Source organism: Mya arenaria, chromosome 16 (genome assembly GCF_026914265.1).
Source record: "Mya arenaria isolate MELC-2E11 chromosome 16, ASM2691426v1".
Classification (NCBI taxonomy): domain Eukaryota; kingdom Metazoa; phylum Mollusca; class Bivalvia; order Myida; family Myidae; genus Mya; species Mya arenaria.
This window is the reverse complement of record NC_069137.1, coordinates 11,824,150-11,846,769: the sequence shown is the minus strand read 5'-3', so window position 1 is coordinate 11,846,769 and position 22,620 is coordinate 11,824,150. Positions and strand designations below refer to the sequence as shown.

The window sequence follows — 22,620 nt, the reverse complement described above, 5'->3', positions numbered from 1 at the left end:
CACGTGACTTCAACGGGGTTCTCACATGTGTCACCACGGTTAAAAACTGATGTAAACAAGCAAGAAAGTGACAGTTATTTCTAAATAAAACTTTTGAGAGAAAAGATTGGAAAATATTTCTAAGCCTATAAAAGACTATGCTATTTTCTGCTTCTACAAGTGTAAAATATTTTGGATTTACTTTTATTTTAACGATGAAATTCTTGGTCAAAATTTCGAATCGACGGGATTTTGTAGAACGATGCTACGCTGTGTGCGCCGTGATTCTTTGTTTTGTACATATTTCTTAGTCATCTGTTATAGTTAAGATATCAGACATGCGTTAAAAAGTTAGTTTTGCTCATTACTCTCATAAAACGAATTGTTCGTTAAATGTTATATTAGTTTTTTCAATAAATATCGAATTTTCATGAAGTGCTGTTGTAAACGTGATAGTGATATGTGCTGTCGTTAACGTAAACTTATTCTCATCTCAATAACCTGACTATGTTAAGTCGGTATCCTTAACAAACTTATCATAACATGCTCAGTTTATTCTATTTTATGGTTTGTATGGTTTGCCCTCTCATTTGTGACGAGAATTTATACAACCTAAAGCTCTTATTCATAGTATGCATTTACACCAATTTGAGCGATTTGAAACTTCCAAATATTCATTATCCCTCTGCAGTTTCACCAAATGTTTACAAAGGTGGATAAATTAAATGGATGAAGTAATAGATACAATAAAATGGAAGGCAAAATTCACTTCCGCCAAACCCGTCTCATGTACGTTCCAAAGTTAAAGAAATTCAACACCCAATAAACGACAAATAGCAATAACAATTAAATAACAAAATCGCCATTCCTAAAGGTTAATCATAAAACTGCCCACGCTCCAGTAAAATTCCATGCTTCGAAAATGGTCAAAATATCTTTATCCATAAGAAATCAGGAAATAATAAGAAGCACTGATCGACAACGAAATATACTAACATGAAAGTGACCTTCCCTCGTAAGATGATAATTTGTATCTGGCATGGCCTTTCGGGTAAAAAGGTTCATCCCCAACCCGAGCATAGCGTGTTATGCGTAAACAAGGTAAAAAAGTTTTCACTTTTCAAATAATACCATATGACAATGTTTCCATTGTGCTGCAGACGACGGTCTTCAACAAGTGAGGCAGGTATGTGATGACATACAAAGTATAAGTATCTATCATGTGTTTCCGGTACGGATAGAAAAATCCGACCCGAGGGCTCGCGCGTAAGCCGGCAGCGAGGCTTGTCGAGCGTGCCCGGGCGTCGGATTTTTCGATCCTTACTGGAAACACATGATTGATATTTTTTCTTGCATATCTAAAATTTTTAATTTGTGAGAAAATTGTTGTAGAAAACAGTGTTCTGTAGCTATGAGCACGAAAAGGATGTCCAGCGTGGCCAAATATTTTAATCTACTTATCTGGGGAGGGGGGAGAGAGGGGAAGAGAGAGAAATTGATAGCTTTAACGCCATAGAAAAAAATATCACCAATCAGAGACCTTAAGTGGAATCACAAGCCTCGAGTTGTGATAATAAAGTTTCATAGTTTATTCAAATGCATAAAGGCCTTAGGCCCATGAACATACACCAATGGAATTCATAAAATATATAATTAAATGCACTTCTATCCATCGATCGTAGGTCACGATATATATTAATACACGTACACTTATCTTTACTAACAAGATACTTTCGAAACACAAATTAAACATAGACAGTACACATTCAATATAATATAACCATAGTGAGGTGACAGATCCGTTGAATAGTTTTATTAGTAAAAGTATTTGTAAAAGTTCAACAAATTTGGTTATATTTGGTCTATTTAAATAGTTTTTATGTATGTATTGTATTGTCTTCTTCAATAACTAAATAAAGTACATTCAAACGAGAAATGAAACTCATCTACTATTTTATGGCAAACTTGACTTTTCCCTTCAAATTCAAAAATAGGTTTAGGTTTGTGCCATCTACCGGCCTCAATTTCTTACCTGTGTGACGAAAGTCTATGTCTCGCCAATGCTTTCCTAAATTTAACTATAATTAACTATAAACTTTTGCCCATGACTAACAATTCGGCAATCTTTCTAAATATCTATACGATTTTCTAAAAACAGCTTTAACATATTTAAAGGGACTGTACACCAGATTGGCACCAAAAAGGTTTTATTCTGTAACGAATCTCAGGACAATTATTTAATAGAATGTGTTACGCTTTGATATCATAATTGTAAAAAGAGTACCAAATGTGTAAAAAAATAATTGTGTCGGAGACCGGGTTCGAACCTGTGTAGCCAAAATTGCAATCTAGTGTTGTATCCACTGTGCTACGAAGGCTTACTTCAATCGAGTGGTATATTTAACTTGGTAATATCACGTGATAACATCGACTAGCCAATCACGAATAAGGAATGAAATATATTAGGTAGTACCCAGTAATCTTTAATGGAAAAATACGAAATAACTGCTAAACTTAAATATATTGTAAACTATGTGGTACTTCAGTTAGTGAGTTTCAATGCATTGTACACATTTATACCAAGTTTATGTCAGTTTTCGACAATTTTCTTTTTTTCTAGCAATTTGATCATCCGGTGCACAGTTGCTTTAATATCATCACATTGTGAAATATTTTACAAATAATAAATCACATTTACAATTCCTATAATTTGTTATGTCAAACAACAATGGTATATGATTATATTTATATAAACATCAACATGACTTTACTTATGTAATACGCAAACATATATCAAATAATTTTTTATTGCATACAATACATCCATAACTTTAAAGTGTTGAATTTTTACATTATGAGTGCGATGTTTTGAATCATTTCACTCAAAGGGTTTTTCTTATATCATGAAAAAAGAAATAAGTAGTTTATAAAGACGGCATATACAAATACAATGGATCCAACCAGCAAAACATGTAATCACTATTTCTTTTATTCTATAGTTTAATGATTTATTGTACATTAAAACGTAGTTCAATCATTTCTTCGCTGTTGACTTGCTTTTACCAGGGGATGTACATGGAACGGGGTTGGCTGAAGTATGTCTTGTCTTCCATTTGAATGTACTCATCACTGCATCAATTAAATTTATTCATCTTTTGTCAACATTTGGTGAAACATATAAGGGTTGACTCCGTCTCTTACAGAAGGACAATGGATAATTTGGACGTATCACCATGACGGCAAACCTATAACATAAATTTGACATTTTAATCCGAACAAATGGATGGATATATATTAAATTCATAAAAGAACTATTATTTGGAATAAAAGTTCAGTGTTGAATGCGTTGAGAGAGTAGTTCAAACTATTTATTACATCAATTAAGCATGTTATGAGAAGAATTCACGTTAACAATAGCAAATATAAATTTCACGTTAACAACAGCCTCTCTTGAAATATCGATATTCATAAAAGAACTAAAATAAATTTTACAAACAATTCTTTTAATGAATGAAATGAGTAAAAGCAACATTTTAACACATGTTTGAGTTCTTAAATATTACTAATTACTAATGTATAGAAATGTATACAAAACAAAGACTCACGGCGCACACAGCATTGCATCGTTCTACAAAATCCTGTCGATTCGAAATTTTGGCCAAGGATTCCATCGTTAAAATACAAGTAAATCCAAAATATTTCACACTTGTAGAAGCAGAAAATAGCATAGTCTTTTATAGGCTAAGAAATATTTTCCCATCTTTTCTCTCAAAAAAAGTATTTAGAAATAACTGTCACTTTCTTGCTTGTTTACATCGGATTTGAACCGTGGTGACACATGTGAGAACCCCGTTGAAGTCACGTGATTCCTCACCCTGATAGTGTGTACTGAACATTAGCTTTGTTTTTATTCTACTTATAAAAGTAATTAAAACGTTGCTTGGTCAGTTTCTAGTATTCGACTCATTTTGATTGCATGTAAAACATGTTGGTATTTTTTGTCTCCTTTTCCCCTGAAAAAGCTATGATAAAATGATGAAAAGAATCTGAAACTCGTCATCATATCATATATTCAAACTTTTAAGGTATAGGTCAACAGTGTATAAACTTACATTTAATAAAGTAGTTGGTCAATGCACCTTTATAAACGCACATTGTGAGATTCAGTCGAAAAAAAAAACGGAAACGAAAATAATGTTGATAATTGTTGAATTGTTTTAATCTTTAAACCATGAATCAAAGATATTTTAAGAAATAAAAACACCATTGTTTCTATAAGTCATTGTTTTAATGTATGCAGACGGCTGATATAATAAGCTATTCATGCACAACACACAACGCGATATGCATTTTTATTGGTAAGGTTCATATTTTCTGATTTTGAGTAATGCGTTTTTATTAGTAACTGAATCTGGAGCGGCCCTGAAGACAGTGTAACATAGTATCAAACGTACATACCGATTGAACCTTGCGAGGCATGTCGCACTGGGGCTTTGTGCATAAGGACATACATCAACAAGGTTGAATTATTTTTGTGTGAAAATGTCCGTGCATATATTGTTTTGGTTTGCGTTATTTGTTTTTTATTATCACAAGTGCTTTCACCATCGAAGGACGGAAATTAATTAAAAAATTAATGCATTGTCATGTTTCGTCGAAAATGAATCACTTTTAAAACTAAGAAACAAATGTACCAAAAATATAGAGGACAGTTTAAAAGCTAGTTTTAGTTTCAGTTTCAGGTATTGTAACAGAATTTATCATTAAGTGTTGAGTTTTATTACTGATACAAACATGGTGATTTTGGAGCTCTTTTTGAAGTTAATTTGTCTTCTTGCGTTCCTCCGTGTGAAAGGTAGGATCATTCATATACTTTGTCACCGACTTTTTTCTTTATTATAAGTACTATATTGTTTTGTGTGCGATATCCGGTGTGGATTTTCGCCAGGAATTGACTATCTAAGTGTTGGAGGCGGAACCCGTCATGATTCCGACCGTGTTCGGCCGGGTTCTAGAGGCGAAGTATGTAAATGGGGTGTGACGGAATTCAAATTACGGGTGAAATTTAAGGCAACGGGCGGTTTTTCAGATTGTGGATGGATTTTCAGATTTAAACGGAATTTCTGATAACATGCATAATTTCAGATTCAGACGGAATTTCAGTTACGGGCAGAATTTTAGATTACTGGCGTATTTTATACAAAGATCTTATGGAGTTTATTTAATATTATGTGGTCAATAATTTACATGCGGAAACATTTAATAGACTTTAAAATATAATGTGAACAATCATAATTTAGCTTACTCAATTTAATCTGCATTTAAAATATAAATCAATCATTAATTAATGAAAACATGTAAAACCAATAGTACAAACCCAGTATAATCAAAATTAAATGACGAAAAAATGTAGAAATGTGAAAACATGTAAAGAAATAAAATCACTAAATTAACATATTGGCTGTAAAACATAATTCCATACACTCAATCGTAAGTACTCGGAAACTTTCGCGGAATATCGAAAATTAATGATTGCAAGATGCCACCGAAGAAAATGATAAACTAATGTGTATCGTTTGTAAATGTTGCTAAGAGGTAGATTTCATTTAATCCTAACAAAACAATTTGTAAAGCATTCAGCTCATGAAAAATCTTAATCACACACAACGTTTACTCGATATAAAACAAACAAAATAATTGTGAAAGTGAGGGCCGACAAAATTAATTTCAGCACCAGTACTGGTTAATCATCATGATTTTCGAATTATTCTGGATGTATTGGCTAATAATATCAGGCTAAGTTCGAATTTACGCTCCACTAAAATGTTTAAGCAGGATATTTTGCCCCAAAGGTTGCATAGAAAACCCAACGTACGAAATTCCGTGGCACACAATTGTTAAAGTATATAGTTACGCCCGTAATTTGTTTTAGCCTGGAACTTTAATAATTTTACGCCTAGAATGTACATGAAACATGTATACATTACGGGCGGAATAATAATTCCGTTTACACTCAAGACGATTCACTGATTCCGTGACTATTTCGCCTCAATTCAGGCCAGAATCCGCCCCTTTATTTCGTACGGATTATAATGGAATGAAAGTATTACTTGTAAATTGTTGGCTTTTTAATAGACTATGATAGGAATGGCTTACACTAGTGAAATAGGTTTTATATGAAAATACAGTTTTAAAATAAACGTTCACATATTGATAATGTTAATCCTAAAAGGGGCCGGAATGCGAGTAAGGTTTCTGGTTTTTCAAACCAGACATGTGTGTTACTACGGGTCCTTGGGGTTTTCCGCACACTAAAATACAACACGCTTGATCAGCATATTGCTAACGAGCCTAATTAATATATTTTGTAATAATTTGTTTCCAAATCTTAGAATGAATCAGTTTAAACTAAAGGAGTCCAGCATTGTTCAAATGAAATATTTAAAACAGTTGAAAGGACATATTGCTTGGATGTATGTATCGACACGACCTTGAAAATGTCTGATATCAAAATTTATTCAGTTCCACGTTGTGTCGCTTTTAATCATGTGCATTTAATTGGCTTCAGCACTTTGGTGTAGACTTGTCCATGAAACATCACCAATGATAGTGATATATGATCACATAGTTTCAGTTAAAGCTGCCGTAAACGAAACATGTGTGTAAAATCAGCTGAACTTAACATACGTAAACATTCAATAGTAAAAAAGTTCCTAAATCAAGAGACCACCGAGGCACTCAATTTAAAGCCCTTGTTCTTCGTCTTGTCAGTGTTAATGCGTTATTAAATCATGTTAAAGCCTAATCTGTTTCTTTCAAATGCGCTAATTATTTCTTTGAAAAATGTTCTTACAATAGAGGACCGTTTAGATTTATCTAAAATATTTTTCAATTGTTTCCAAAACGGGTTGTGGTTTAATCTGCTGCTGTGACGTTTTTTTCTTAGGTTTGGAATTACAAAGACCGACTCTGACTGCGACCTGGATACCTAAGGATCAAACCATCACACTGACTTGTCACATTAACGGGGGAACGGCTCGCTCAGTTGGCTGGTACAGGTGCGCTTTTTATCTTTTATTTTCATTTTATATCGATATCAAAGCGCAGAGGTGGATCCAGCAATTGACGATAGTAGGAATAGAACCTGACACATGCGCCACTTCCCTTTAATACCAAAAAGGATGCAAGCTGGCACACGTCCAAGTTCCCCTCCGTACCGAAGCCTACACATGTTGCAAAGGATATACGTACTATGCGTGCTAAATATTTAACCTCAAAACTGAATAAAACTATATATTTTTAAACAGATTTTGTTTTGATCCTTCAAACTATTTCGCTGTGAACGGTCATACACGGTGATATGAGTATGTATTAATGTGCGTTTGAGACATTAAGAACACGACAAACTCCACCACTGCAAATGTATTTGACGAATACATTAAATGAACATATATGAACAAACGTTAAATGAAAGAGGTACACATGGTATAAAATGCTTAAGAAACCATGGTATATCATGCTTAAGAAACATGGAAATACATGCTTTAGAAACCATGGTAATACATGCTTAAGTGCTTAAGAAACAATTGAACACCCACATACTAATTGAATAAGTAATGAAAAGTTCATTGAATCCGCAGGAACCAAGGTCGAAAGGTCATCTCCGTTGGTCATGTCAACAACACCTGTGAAACAAGTCCTCCTGAGCTGCCGTTTTCTGCGAAGTGTCTGTGTTTGAATAGTACAGTGTTTAGTTGTACGCTGCCAGGTATGCTGAATTTAAAATAAAGATTTAGAAAAGGGGATTAATTTAAACAAAATACCTGTTTAACATGAAGGTAAATAGGGATATATTTTAAAATCCTTTTGTCTGAAATCCATTTGTTCTTTCAAGACATTTGATATCAGATATGAACCGATAAGCCCAACGATTCTCGTTCAAAATGCCCGTGGTGTCAAAGCTTGCACGATCCCGTGGATTACAATTTTTGATATATACTTATCAAATTAAAGAAAAACTTTGAAAATATTTTGTTTCAAACCACTTAGCCCAGACCTTTGAAATTTATTATGTATATCATATGATGATCCAGTTTTAAAATATACCCCAAGGGTTAAAGCTTTCACAATCCCTTTTGACGTATCTTCTTCTTTTGAAGCTACAACAGTGAAATTTAAACCACTGTACAGTTTTGAAAACAAATATCAAAGTTCTTTGATCACCATGGCATTAAACGTTCGACCTATATTTTTGTTGTTTAAGCTGCAGCAAATAACATTATACTTATATACAGTTTGGAAACAAAAATCAAGTTGGGCTTGGCTGACCTTGATTTTGACTGTTTGACATGCTTATTTTTAAACTACAACAATAAAATTCGGACCATATACACCATATATGCAGTTTTCAAAACAAATATCATTGTTGGACTTGGATGACCTTAGTTGTGACCGGTCGACCGTCCTTCATCTTTTAAGCTACTGCATAGACATTTGGACGATATGTCCAGTTTAGCAACCAACTATCAAAACTGACATTGACAGGTATTTTCTTATTTTCCGAAATTAGGTGCATGTGTACAAGGTTGGAAAGCAACGAAAACTTTTTGACATCATAATAACGCGAGAAAACGCACTAAATAAAACTACACATTGTCATGTCCATTTATATTACAGAAACAGTTTATCAAATGACAACATAATAGATCTAACGGAATCATTAAAAACAAGTATTTCTTTATAAGTCGTGAAATAATGACCGCGAAGATATTGTTATTTGAATTTACTATTATACAGCTCATGTGAAGTGGACATAGTACTTAACTGAAAATCTTACCATATGTGTTCGTACGCTCGCTGATATGATGACCAAAGTACACTTGTATTCCCATAGTGGAGCCGTCAGTGCATAGCAGTGATGAATGGGAATGCTCGTTTGCAGATAATGGGTTATCTATCAAAAGCAACGGAGTAAGGATAAGTGGGTCCAACGTTAGCCAGACTACAACAGGTATGAACATACTGAAAATATGTTTACTCGCTGGTCCTTCGGGACCTTAATTCGTTTGTTTGTTCTAACAGAGCTACACGGTGATATTGACTATGATATGGATACGTGGATCAAACCCTAGCCGGACTGAAACAGGTATGAACAAGTTAAAATGAAAATACATTTACTCGCTGGTCATTTGGTGCCGCAATTCTTTGGCTTATGTCCACAGGGCTGCACGTTAACAAGTTCTGTCTTAGCACAAAAGCGGCCGCAAATGTTAATTTGAACGCTCAAAATCAGTCTTGATTGACTTTTTGCGATGTGGATTTAAGCAGACGGAATGTATAAGTGAATCGTAAGATTACCGCTAAAGTCGGCTCAATAGTTAACGAATTTACAAAATAAATGGTTTACTCAGACACACAACCATCTATCTTTTGTACGAAAATATTTACAATCTGTACGTTTTTATCGGGCTACATTATATTGTGTAAACTTCCCTATTCCTAGACCTGCCCCTGTCTGTATCTACCACTTCACCTGACTGAAATCAATTACAGCCGACTTCCGATTTACTGAAATAAATAAACTTGAAACCTTGAGAAGTACTGCCTTCTCATTGGAAAAAAAATGTATTGATCCTTAAGGAAATTCAACGATGCAAATTGCCTTTACAACAACACTTCTGCGTGTTTCGTTTTCTGCCTGTGCCTCTTCAATTGGGAAAATTAGCTAGATAAATACAAAAAAATGGAAAATTTAATAGATTATTAATTTAAGATATAATTATATGAATACTGAGAAATGAATTTTTAAATTAAAAATAACTCACGACAGCACACTTAAAACGCTTGTTGACTGTGATATCAGATAATTTGCGGATTTTGACCGGATATAGGACATATAACCTCTGAAAGTTTGCTCGCAAACATATATAGAATTGGAGTAACTTCAATTACAAATGCGACTTATCAGGTTTGAATTATCGGTAAAAGACATTCAGGTTATAGGGGGAAACCAATAAAAAATGTTTGTGTGTGTTGGGGGGGTGGGGGGATGGAGGTAGTAGAGTATTTTTAACGAGGGGATAGAGCCATTATTCGGCCCTAAAATGGCCCAAAAATCACTGACATATTGTGCGTTAACCATACGTTCTAGCCTCATTACACTAAGGATGATAGCCACCCGTTAATGCTTGGGTTGGTATATCTTTAAGCGCCAGCATCTTCTTAACCAATCAGATGACCCTCTTAAGGTGGAACGCGACTATGAATTCGTTTTCGAGTTACTGTCTCAAAATTGGTATACGAATAGAAGAGCATATGCCCAATTAGGGACTGTTTTTACTTTTTCAATATTCGGAACAGTTTTGAATCTACGAGTCTTCAAAATATGCAACTGACGTCAATTTTGAGACTTCTGTCATATTTTTGCGTTCCAGCTACAATAACCGATAGTTTCACCAATTCTTCGTTTACTGCTAAGAAATTCAAACCTCAAGTGCGTCTTGTTAAAACGTTCACGCACATATATTTTTCGTTCTCTTGTTTTACGTTATTTATTCAAAATTCGTCTTTAACGTCATTCTTCGCTGGAAAAACGGCGTCGTGTTTCGCTGAAAAAAGTGCGCCTTTCTATTATTCTTGAATAAACTGCTCGTTTAATTTTTGATTTTTTTAAATACATGTATTCAATGTTTTATTACAAATCGCCTGATATAAAAAAAAGGGTACCTCACCGAGTTCGTTTTTGCGCATTATCAAATAATCTAACCACTATACCTGTTTCTTTTTCAATACGTAGTGTATTTAAACGTTTAGCATGACGTTAATCGAATTGTTTTTGTTTATTATATGGAAAGATTAGAAATCTTAGAGTGTCTGATCAGTTTTATGTTAGGGATATTTGTTATTGTTATTGTACAAAATATCTAATTCCACACAAGACGGGCGCTGAATAACCAGCTTTATAAAACAATGACTTAAATCTGGCGGCTATTTTAATGAGAGGCTTTCTTAATTACTAAGCAATCTCATTTGCCGAATTATAACATTTTGATAATACACATCGATAATCGTTCCAGTCACTATGCTATGAGCTGTGATTATGCTGATTATTGCTTTGTTTTTTATATATACATCTACAGTATTAACACAACAATAAACGGTTCTACTACTTTATTAGTTACCAATTTCTTTAATAAGTATCAGAAGAGATCTGCAGTTATAAGGCTCTTAACTTAGCAAAAGCATAGTAAATCCAGTGTGTGACACTCATTTCATACACAAAATTTAACTAACAAACCAAAAAATGAAAATCGACAGAAATCTGCATTGTAATAAGCACAAACGGATCCCGGCAGTAGAGGGGTGCAGCCCTCCCCCCTCCTTAAAATCAACGAAGTTTTCTTCTGTATGTCACTATCGGAGAAAAATGTAATAGTATACAGATCTATAAAATACGCGACTATAGAGTTCAGTGTTTTGAATCGAAGTTTGATGTAGTCAATCGGTTATCGTTGAATAAAAACATATACAATGAATAAATTCCACTAATAGGGGTAGCCATATTATTGACTAAGTTTGGTAGTGAATATAACTCTTGAACATTTTCAACGAGGGTCATTTGTTACGCAACGGTTTGGGGAGGGGTGGGGGAGTGGGGGATGGTCAGTTCTTAACGTTAAAAAATGATCGGTCATTCTTTGAACAGAAAGAAAATGACTCATGTGGTCAATATATAACGGGGTCAAAATTGAATGTTACATTAAAAACACACTCAAATTTTAAAGTGAAACTCTTATTCAAAATCAATATTCCACATGTATAACAAACATTTATTTTGACTGATAAACCCTTACTTCTTGCTTAATAATAAACTCATACAAAATATTATTCACTGATTACAAGATTGTAACTGTTTATTTAATAGTAGAAAGCGCAAAAATGATTCATTTTTTTTGGTGAATGCTACAGGATTTACTATGGTCTCATATTTCTTTCAAATTAAACTCGGTATTCTTCATAAGAACCATTGTTTTCGATATATATTTATTCTTAAAGGCATATTAAAACAATAGTATTAGTTGTGGTAAATCGTATTTGTGTTTAATACTTGTGTTTGCACTGATTGTAAATGATCACATTGAATTGTTTCTATTATCTCATCTTATTAAGGGTTGTTATAGTTCACAAAAATGCACTCACATGAACGCACGTATACGCCCACATACTCCTACATGCACGCACGCACATACACACGAACACGCACACTGATAAAATATTTGTTCCAAATGGGTCAAATGATGATCTTAAAGTTAATGTTTTTAGTGCAGTAAAATGTTTAATTTTGTTAATCAATGCATTGTTTGTTTTAATCCATAACGAGTTATATTGTTTGTTTTCCTGACTTTACCACGCAATCAAAGCTTCTCGTGCATACACGCAAATTCATGAGACAACTTTCGGCGATGCATTCAATGCCCATGATACAGAGGCCAACATAGCTACCTTATCCCGCACTCAATGTCTCTGCCTTGCGTATTGTACACGCGTGCGTGTATGCGTGCGTGTGTATGTGCGCGCGCGCGTGCGAGCGTGTGTGCATACATGCCTGCGTGTGAGAGCGTACATGTGTGTGAGACTGTGTGTGTGCGTGCGTGCGTGCGTGTGTGTGTGTGTGTGCGAGAGCGCGTGCGCATATATGCATGCGTGTGCACGCGTGCTTGAGTGTGGGATGGTGTGTGGGGTGCATTTTAACGCGTGCATTGGTACTTGACTTTATTGTACGTATTGTGCTTGTGTTTGTATGTAAGCTATAACAACCCTTAACAAAATGAGCTTATAGTAACTATTTAAAGATGCACACTTACTCTCCCATCGCAACTCAACTCAATATCTTAATTTTCCCCATGGCTGGACATATTCATAATATATCCAAACATTGATAGACATAGAACATAAATAATATTTTATACAATAATAGTTCAGTTTAAAATTAAAGCATATTGTTGTCAAAATATTTATATAGGTAAGATATAGCTATATATAAGTATAAATAAAAAGCTTATATTTTACATGCAAATAAAATAAGTCTATTTGACTTCCATGATAGTAAGGTCGTATGTGATCTGACGCTTGGATGCAGAAATCTTGTCGAAAACAAAGGTTCTTATGAGAAATACCGAGTTGATTTGAAAGAAATTAGCATAAAACATGGCATTTTTACATTATGAGTTTAGAGTAGACCACAGTAAATAGTTTAGCATTCACCAATATTTTAATGTTTTTGCACATTCTGTAATTAAACACGCGGTTAAAATCTTGTAACCAGTAATTAATATTTTACATCAATGTCTAATTGAGTAGGAAGTTAAAGTTTTATTAGACAAAATTGATCTTGTTATACATGTTTATGCATGGATTTTGGATAAGCATGTCACTTTAACTATAGTTCATTTATAATCAGTGCTTTAATGATTTAATAATGTTAACTATTCGGAATTCAACAGAAGAAAACAATGTTGAGCTATCAATTTAACTAAAATTAACAACAACTGTTATATGTTATTGATCAGTGATTTAATCAAAACTAAGCTCTTATTAGCGTAAATAATAGTTCGATTTACGTCATGCTAAACGTTTGATAAGAATATGTAATGAAAAAGAACAGGTATAGGGATTAGATTATTTGATACTGCGCAAAAACGAACTCGGTGAGGTACCCTTTTTTTGATATCAGGCGGTTTGTAATAAAACATTGAATACATGTATTTAAAAAAATCAAAAATTAAACGAGCAGTTTTTTCAAGAATTAAAGAAAGGCGCACTTTTTTCAGCGAAACACGACGCCGTTTTTCCCGCGAAAAATGACGTTAAAGACGAATTTTGAATAAATAACGTAAAACAAGAGAACGAAAAATATATGTGCGTGAACGTTTTCACAAGACGCACTTGAGGTTTAAATTCTTAGCGGTAAACGAAGAATTGGTGAAACTATCGGTTATTGTAGCTGGAACGCAAAATATGAGAGACGTCTCAAAATTGACGTCAGTTGTATATTTTGAAGAGTCGTAGTTTCAAAACTGTTCCGAATATTGAACATGTAAAAACAGTCCCTAATTGGGCATATGCTTTTCTATTCGTATACCAATTTTCAGACAGTAACTCGAAAAACGAAAATTCATAGTCGCGTTCCACCTTAACTAGGCTCTGAAAATATAAAAAAATAACTTTCTGAGGTATGCAGTCCTTACCTCAAAGGCAACTGGACATAAACATAAAATGCTCGATGATTTATATTGCCATTGCTCCTATGGTTGTTCTTTTAAAAAAATGCAAAGCAATTCAATGGATTATTATAGTACAACGATTTAAATTAAATCATTCCCAACAGTTCTCCTTTTTTCATGAAATTGACCAGAGGTAAACGAGCAGCTGTTTTCCACGTTTTTAAGACGATATTTGTTTAGTGTTTATTTTCTGTTACGCATTGAAATCTTAAAGATATATCCTTTAAATTAAGCTGATTAAAACTATATTTAAACTAAAAAGAATAAATATCAATGTTGATATTGAAATTTAGCATTGCTGTTTTTCAAATCAAACTGCGGTAGGTATCCATTAATTTACATAAATTGCGGCTCAAGTTCGTCATTGAGTTTTACTGCTGCTTATAGACATCTTGTTACTGGTTGTAAACCATATTAATAATCACTCGTCACTACGGGCGTTAATTAATCTTGACATGTGTTTTAAAACTATTGATTGAATAAACAAACATCATTCAGCACATGGCTTGCAGCTCTGAATCGCAGAGCATATCGCTTTTTGATCATCGTAAATTCCGGCGAATCTGACTTCGTTTTGATCATAGAAGATAGCTCATTCGCCGTGGTCAGGTCAACTAAGTTGCTCGATTCGCCTGGTTGGATGAGCCCTGGGCCCTACGCGGGACAATACAATGCTGATGCGTTTATTAATGGATATCGTATGAACAACACGATAACAACGCGCTTAATATATATTTGTTTTAATCACAAGGAAAAAAGTAGCCCGGTAGGGCTACATTCTTCGAAAATCAGTGGCCAAGGTCTATCGGACTGATTAAATTCAAACACTGAATTCATTATTGGTTTTTACTATAAGCGCACTAGCAGGTAACAAATTAACCGTTACTGAAATAGAATAAAACCCAAGATTCAATTTATGTATTCTTATTTTAAATGCCCTTTGTTTATTTCTAATTCGAAGGAGAAACTGTACTCCACATGGGTCTCTGACGACTCTTGTTAATACTGTAGTGCCTGGACAACTGTTTAAACCAAAAACCTCTTTATCATTACTAGTATATCAGCATTTTCACAAGAACTCAATCCAGCAGCCTAAAAAATGGGAAGAAATGCTGATATTCGCTCAATGATGTTGATTTGTAAATGGGAACATTTCATCATTGTTTTAGAAAAAACGCATATAAAATGCGTTGAAATAGGAAACAATATGGCCGCGCAAGGGCGTTAGGCCGCTTTCTTCACGCCGCTAAGCCGTATGCCGCTAGGCCACTCACTTCACGTACATGCCAGCTTGGAGGTTTTAAGCAACATGTTCATTTCAGAGTTTGGATTATCTATCACAGTTTTCACAGAATACAGTATTATTATTATTATTATCATTATTATTATTATTATTATTATTATTATTATTAATATTATTATTATTATTATATCATTATTATTATTATTATTATATCATTATTATTATTATTATTTTATTTTTTTTATTATAATTATTATTATCATTATTTTTTTTATTTGTATTCAATTTTCCGTACAATTCTGCAGTCCGTTTTCACTCCGAGGTTTAATTTCCTCATAAAAGCAAATTCATTCGCTAATTCAATTTCGGTGCCATTTTTTATGAAGTGTTTTAGCTTTCATCTTTTTTTTCATACGCTAACACTTCTTTTTGCAGACGAGAAAAGCAAGATTATTAACGTAAACATATTTAAATCACATGATACAATGGAAAACGGCTACAAAACAACAACAAAAACATGCATTTTAATGCATTTTGCACCAGTTATGTACAATCTAGAATATTTACTTTGTATCAATCAAATTGTTTTAAAATGTTAATTTCAGTTTCAGAGAAATAATAACTGTCGTTTGTTTCGCCGTTTCTAACAATAAGGTATTCAAATCTCAAATAAGCATATGTTTACATTGTATAATGTATAACCGATATGAGCATGAATACAAACATGAAATTGTACTGTATTGGTCACTTGATGAAGTGAAGTGTTAACGGGGCGTGTGAATACGAACAGATCACTTGAGTGTCACTCCCCTTGTACCACTCCAAGTGATCACGTAAGTGAATCTTACGTGAATGCGGTTGGAATGTGAGTGAGAGTGGATGTTCTGAATTCAGCCCTTACAATATTACTTTGCAGGCACAAACCGAAGATACGGGTGTGGGGTTGCGTTTATTTAAGGATAGAAAGACTAGACTCCGTCTAGACTGGTCGACCGGTTCTTGCAAACTAATCGAATGTTTTACATATGCATGACCCAACCAGGTGAATGAGTGTGAAACTTTGTCTAGACTGGTCGACCGGTTCATGGAAAATAAATGAAAGGTATCTTATCAAATGCGAATGTAGATAATGTACGTTTTATCAAACCTGCTCAATATTAACACATTTATTGAACACAACCTTGAATATGTTTTTAAATGAGCAAAACAATAATACCAGAATAGCAGTTTGTAAACACCAAGTTAAGTTTTGAGTTTATTGCTTTTATTTCCTCGAGTCTGTCTGTCATATACTGATGAGTTTCATTCTTTGTATAAAAATGGCGCTTTGCTGGTATTTGGCGTTTATTTATCTGTTTCATCCGTTTTACTTTGCCAAAGGTAAGGTAATTTATATACTTTGATACCGGCTCACTTTCTTTTGTAAGAACATTCTATTAGTGTGTGGTCCGCATAAATCAGAATAAAATTATGGCTTGTAAATCTTTTGTATTTAATAAATTGTTGAAAGCGCATAACATGACATTACAATTTTTAAATAAACGTTTAAAATTGATTCTGAAAAGGGTCCAGAACACATGTGCGGTTTGTGGTAAGCACGCCGGACAAGTGGGCTTACTCCGGGTTCCCCAGTCTCCTCCCACTCACCACAAAACAACACGATTGCCCAATATTTTTCCAACGAGACTGACTCATATCATTTGTAATAGTAAAGTTTTAATGAACTATTAAAAAATGAAAGTTTCAGGTATCTATGTACCGACAAGACCTTAATATGTGTGTTAGCAACATTTATCACTTACCACAATGTTTCGCTTTTGGTGTCATTTCCTAAAAAGATAAAACTTGGTAACTAAGTAACTTCTATACTGACTGTCTGAAGCAACCATAATGAATACTCTTTGGAACACATAAGAAGCATTATGTATGGTCTAATATTCATGAAACTTGATCAGTATGTTTCCTTGATGAACTCTTTGACATGTTTAAAACTAGATTATATGTGATTTTTTTAGGTCACTAGGTCAAATCATACAAAATTCTTGTCCGTAACCATTTCATGGTAGCGATTGGTCGGATTATGTTCATACATGTATGACTGAACACATAATGATAAATATATGTATTTAATGATGACTTACTTCCATCAACCTCCATGATAATTGATTATGATAGGTTGTATTTAATGACCACCAACATGAAGCTCCTTTGAGCTTAAAAATAACACACAGTGCACATGATCAACAGGTACCTTTAAATATCATGTTCCACTATTTACTGTAATCACTTCAGACATATCAGAACTTTCACTTTGAAATCATTCAAATTCATAAAAACAATTAAAAATGTTACTCCATATACAAAACTTTCATTTCAAATAACTCCAAACAAACTCAAACTTAACCCAACGTTCATAACGGCCCATCTCTCTGCAGCCATATTACAAGTTAATATAGGAATATTCCAACTACTCTTCCTTTTTCAATCCATGAAATTTGCCTTATCAGGCGGGGGATATCAATTTTACGAATTTTCTTGTTCGTTACAGTTATAGCCGGGGCCTTTGTAATACTCGGTACACGCGACATACCCTTAATTCCCAAAAATTAGACTCTCAAATTTCCCATTACAGACAATGAATCTAATAAAAAACAATCAATTTTGAACATGTCGTGATGCACCAATGGATGTTCGTTCTGTAGGACGCGCAGACTCGTTCTGGGATTGATCTCTACTTGATATAACTATGACAAAACCTACTCGGGAATTATTTAAATAATTAAACGAAAATAACCCTGAATAATTTTACTCATCTATTGTCCAACAATGTCCTCAAATGCTTTTCCATACAGTTACTTTTAAAAGTACGGACGTTATATTGAAACATGGAAAATAGTTAAGAGCACATAACTAGCACATGTCATCCATATCATTACGGCAATATTGAACAGCGTAATTGGCAGCCATGCCACCACTTTGGTGGCTGATTCCGTTTATCCTTAATTGGTGTGGTCATTAAAATTTACCGAAAATAATTGAAACTTGTTTGGCGTCACTTGTTTAATAGCCAATTTTCGTTAAATTAAAGGTACTGTTTATAGTCCTGACGAAATTTAATTTCCCTAATTAACAAATGGCGCGTGTATAGTGTCATCACGTGAACGCTTCTGGCATTAGGGATCAATCGTTGTATAAACAAGACAAGCGAATACATGCAACAACACAGTTGTAGGCAAAATATTTAAAAAATATCAAACAAAAGACATCGAAAATTCGAATACCGATTTTGATATTCGAATACCAAACGTTCGATCGAATATTCGTTTGCATCCTTAGTAAATATCCCATTTGAAAATTTCAGAAATCATGTTTTGCTTATATTTGTGGGACAATGCACCTGTAACAATATTGTATTGATTCAGGTAAAGCCTTCGGAAAGATGGCTGACAATACTGATGCTGGCGACGGTAACTGTCTTGTGGAAGTGGATGGGAAGGGTGAAGTCAATCTTACATGGACAACTGGAAAAAGATATCAACTCATGGATGCTCTTGGCTACGGAAAATTGATTGCCAACTACGGTCTTGTACACCATAACGCCCATCTCTACTCCAAAAATGATCCAAAAATGTATGTATCATTTTATTTGGAAAATGGAACTTGTCAATTAACGATATATGGAGTGAAGTATCCGTTAACGGTTCTGATAATTGGTACTGACATTGATAGCGTCAAAGTCAATGGTAGACCAGTAACGATCTGCAAGAATACTTCGTCAGTATGGCTACAACTTAAAGGTATGAATTCGTTTATAAATAAAAATGATTTTAATAAGTTTTAAAATAACTGTGAGTTTGTGATCAATGTTATTTCTTTAGGCTTAAGGTTTTACATATTGCACTTTAAACATTTTGAGGTAACCATATGTTCACCATATGTATCATGCAAATTCAGTCACAGGAAACACCCGCAACATGATCCAAGATCAACTAACTGTCTCAAAAACCTCTTTTTAAGATACGGATAAAGGTTTATACTTCCCAATTGACCCCAATTGCAGTTGGCTATTTAGAAAGAGTTTCTGAATTTCCCTAAAACGTTTTATGAGTTCATGCAATACCTTTTACCTCACGCGACAATAATGAAATAATTTCCTGGATATCGTCCCAAAAATGGAGATTGTCAATCAATAGCAGGTTCATTAATAATTATAAGTCCCATACCGGTTTCGCCGGAGGGGACTTATGGTTTACTCTCCGTCCGTCGTCGTCCGTCCGTCATTCCACAAAAATCTCGGTCCTGCGATAACTCAAAAAGTATTAAGGCTAGGTTAATGAAACTTAGTATGTGGAAAGAGGGCAAAATAGAGATTATTCCCGTCATTTTGTTTCGTCAGACAAGGTAAAGCAGCAGAATAACGGCCCTTTTCTTACTAAAAATACATCCAATATGGTCCTTTGATAACTCGAAAAGCATAAAAGCTTTGTTCATGAAACTCAGTATGTGGATAAAGGGCAATATGGAGATTATATACATTAGTTTTTCTTGCCCTTAACTTTTTCAAAATATAGCCAGTTTGGTCCTGTGGTAACTCAAAAGTATCCAAGCTAGGTTAATGAAACATTGAACGTAGAAAGAGGGCAATATTGAGATTATGCACATTAGTTTTGTTTTCATCAGACAAAGTTATGCCCTTGACTTATTAAAAATATAGCTGTTGATGGAAACAAATTATCGGTCCTGGGATAACTCAAAAAGTATTCAAGCCAGGTTAATGAAACTTTGTATGTGGGTAAAAGGGCAATATGAAGATTGTGCACTTAACTCTTCAGTTTTCTATTTGCCAAAGTGTCTGTTGTTTGCGCATTCATCTAAACCCATTGGTTGTGATTGTTTGTTCAACTTATGCCCCTTGGGTCATTACTGGCCAAGCCCCAGGGTTCACAGCTTTGGAATTCTTAAATTTGAAAATATGTTTTGTTTGTTCGCGCATCCATCTTAACACAGTTGCTTGTGAATGTTTTTTTTTTCAAATTATGACCCTTGGGTCATTACTGGCCATCCCCCGTGGTTCACAGGTTTGGTATACTTAGATTAGGATTTTTGAAAATCTTTTTGTCCGAACCAGCTATGCAGACCCTTGCATTTTTGAATAAGGCATTATTTCATGGTCCTGTACCATGGTTGTTCAAATTATGTCCCTGGAAGGCCCATGCCTTTGATATTTATTGTGGAGATAACCCTCTAGCAAAACAGTTGAAATTATGCCCCTTGAGCCGAAGCTAGAAGATTATGCAATTCAACCGGAGTAATGCCCGGTAGGTAGTATAATACAACCGGCTAACGTATTTATTGTTAGAGATAGCGTTTTCCTTCTACTCCAAAGGTTTGCTCCTTTGACACTGAAACTGGTATGACCGTCGGTTTGACTTAATATAATGATATTTGCGGCAAACAGGTGTCTCTTCTAATGCCTTTGAAATGAAATTTACGTTTCTGACAAAGAGGCGCTTCCGGAGCATAATTTTTGACAAACATGTTTTGATTTTCAGAAATAGAATCGGAGTCCCGAGACATTGGTTTGTCAAAGGGTTTTATTGCTGGCATAGTGATTGGTGCAATCCTTGCTATAATATTACTTGGCATTGGTATTGCATGGAAGCTCAGCGACAAGAAAGGTATCCAAATTACTATGAAAATTAGTGTATTATATCATATATTTCCAGAACAGATGCATTCAAATACAACTATTATTATGTATATTTCTACATATATTTTGATTAAAAAGAAAACATGTACAACATTTCTCAGACATGCTTAAATGCATATTTTTACTCCATGTTTTACTGGTTTACATTATCGGCACGAAAATTGGTAGGGGTGTTGATTTTTAGCTTTACTGGCCAAAGGCCAGAAGTGCTTATGCGATGGTAATGTGTACGTAGCATGTGCATCAGTGCATCTGTAAACAAACGCTTGTGAACAAGATACAGTCTTCAGTTTTGATTGTATCTCGATGAAACTTGTACAGTATTCAGATATCCATCAGGGCTAGATTATGGGCCTTGAAAGTATAAAAAAGCTATTTTAGCTATGTCTATTTTTAGCCAAGTCTACACTAGCTAAGACTATTTTAGCCAAGTTTACATGTAAAGTCAAGTCTAAGATTAAAGGGAGACAACTTGCTTTTTGGTTGTGCAGTTGGTTTTCTGTATTACTCTCCCTTGTTCATGGTCAAAGGCCAATGACCATTTTAGCTCAAATGGCAGAGTGTCTGTCATATGCGCATTCATCTAAACACAGTTCCTTGTGAATGTTTGTTCCAATTATGCTCCTTGGGTTATTACTGACCACGCCCCCGCGTTCACAGGTTTGGTATACTTAAATTGGGAAATGCAGTATTGCTTTAAATAGTATACTAAAAATGTCCAATTCGGCTGAAAATGATTATGTCTTAAAACAATTCTGTCATTTTTGTAAAATCCTTAAACAAATGCCCTTTACAACCATTGCCTAACAAAAGTATTGGACTGATAAAAATATTAAAATCCCATTGTTCATAGAAAGGATTTTGTCAATATATAAGTGTTATTAATGCTTTTCCGCTTTATTCACAGCATTTTCCTTAACCTTTTATAGCTCAACTGGGCACGAGGTGCTAGAGGTGAGCTATTGTGATCGTCATGTGTCCGTCGTCGTCCATCGTCCGTCGTCAACAATTTGACTGTAAACACTCTAGAGGTCACAATGTTGGCACAATCTTAATGAAATTTAGTCAGAATGTTACCCTTAATAAATTCTTGGACGAGTTCGATATTGGGTCATCTGGGTTTAAAAGCTAGCGGCGTGAGGTTAGTGGCCTAGCGGCGTGAAGTTAGCGGCATAGCAGCGTGAAGTTAGCGCTATAGCGGCGTGAAATCAGCTAGGCTAATAGATAATTTATGAAATCCAATAAAAACAGCAAATATATCATTGTTTTAGAAGAGCAGGCATGTTTGCATATATTTTATATCTATTTTAAAATAGATAAATTATATTCAATTTGCAAGCTATGACAAAAATTGCGGTTTAAATTACAGACTGCTTCTAACATCCATGCAGTTTTGCTGAAATTAT

General features: G+C 34.3%; 1 protein-coding gene across 1 annotated transcript; it reads left to right on the top strand.

Moving 5' to 3' along the window:
* The first annotated feature begins 4,698 nt into the window (after nucleotides 1–4,698).
* Nucleotides 4,699–22,228, top strand: LOC128221403 (uncharacterized). Its single transcript, XM_052930015.1, has 7 exons — nucleotides 4,699–4,834; nucleotides 6,926–7,037; nucleotides 7,620–7,747; nucleotides 8,873–8,989; nucleotides 18,927–19,301; nucleotides 21,057–21,182; nucleotides 22,122–22,228. Exons 1-7 carry the CDS (start codon nucleotides 4,774–4,776, stop codon nucleotides 22,226–22,228), a joined length of 1,026 nt encoding a protein of 341 aa, XP_052785975.1. The 5' UTR covers nucleotides 4,699–4,773.
* The last annotated feature ends 392 nt before the right edge of the window (nucleotides 22,229–22,620 follow it).

Bases quoted from the DNA above. Each gene is read 5' to 3' on its own strand.
- LOC128221403 (XM_052930015.1), top strand. From the start codon at position 4,774: ATGGTGATTTTGGAGCTCTTTTTGAAGTTAATTTGTCTTCTTGCGTTC. The intron at 7,038-7,619 runs GTGCGCTTTTTA...TTGAATCCGCAG, and splicing joins CGCTCAGTTGGCTGGTACAG to GAACCAAGGTCGAAAGGTCA. The intron at 8,990-18,926 runs GTATGAACATAC...GTATTGATTCAG, and splicing joins CGTTAGCCAGACTACAACAG to GTAAAGCCTTCGGAAAGATG.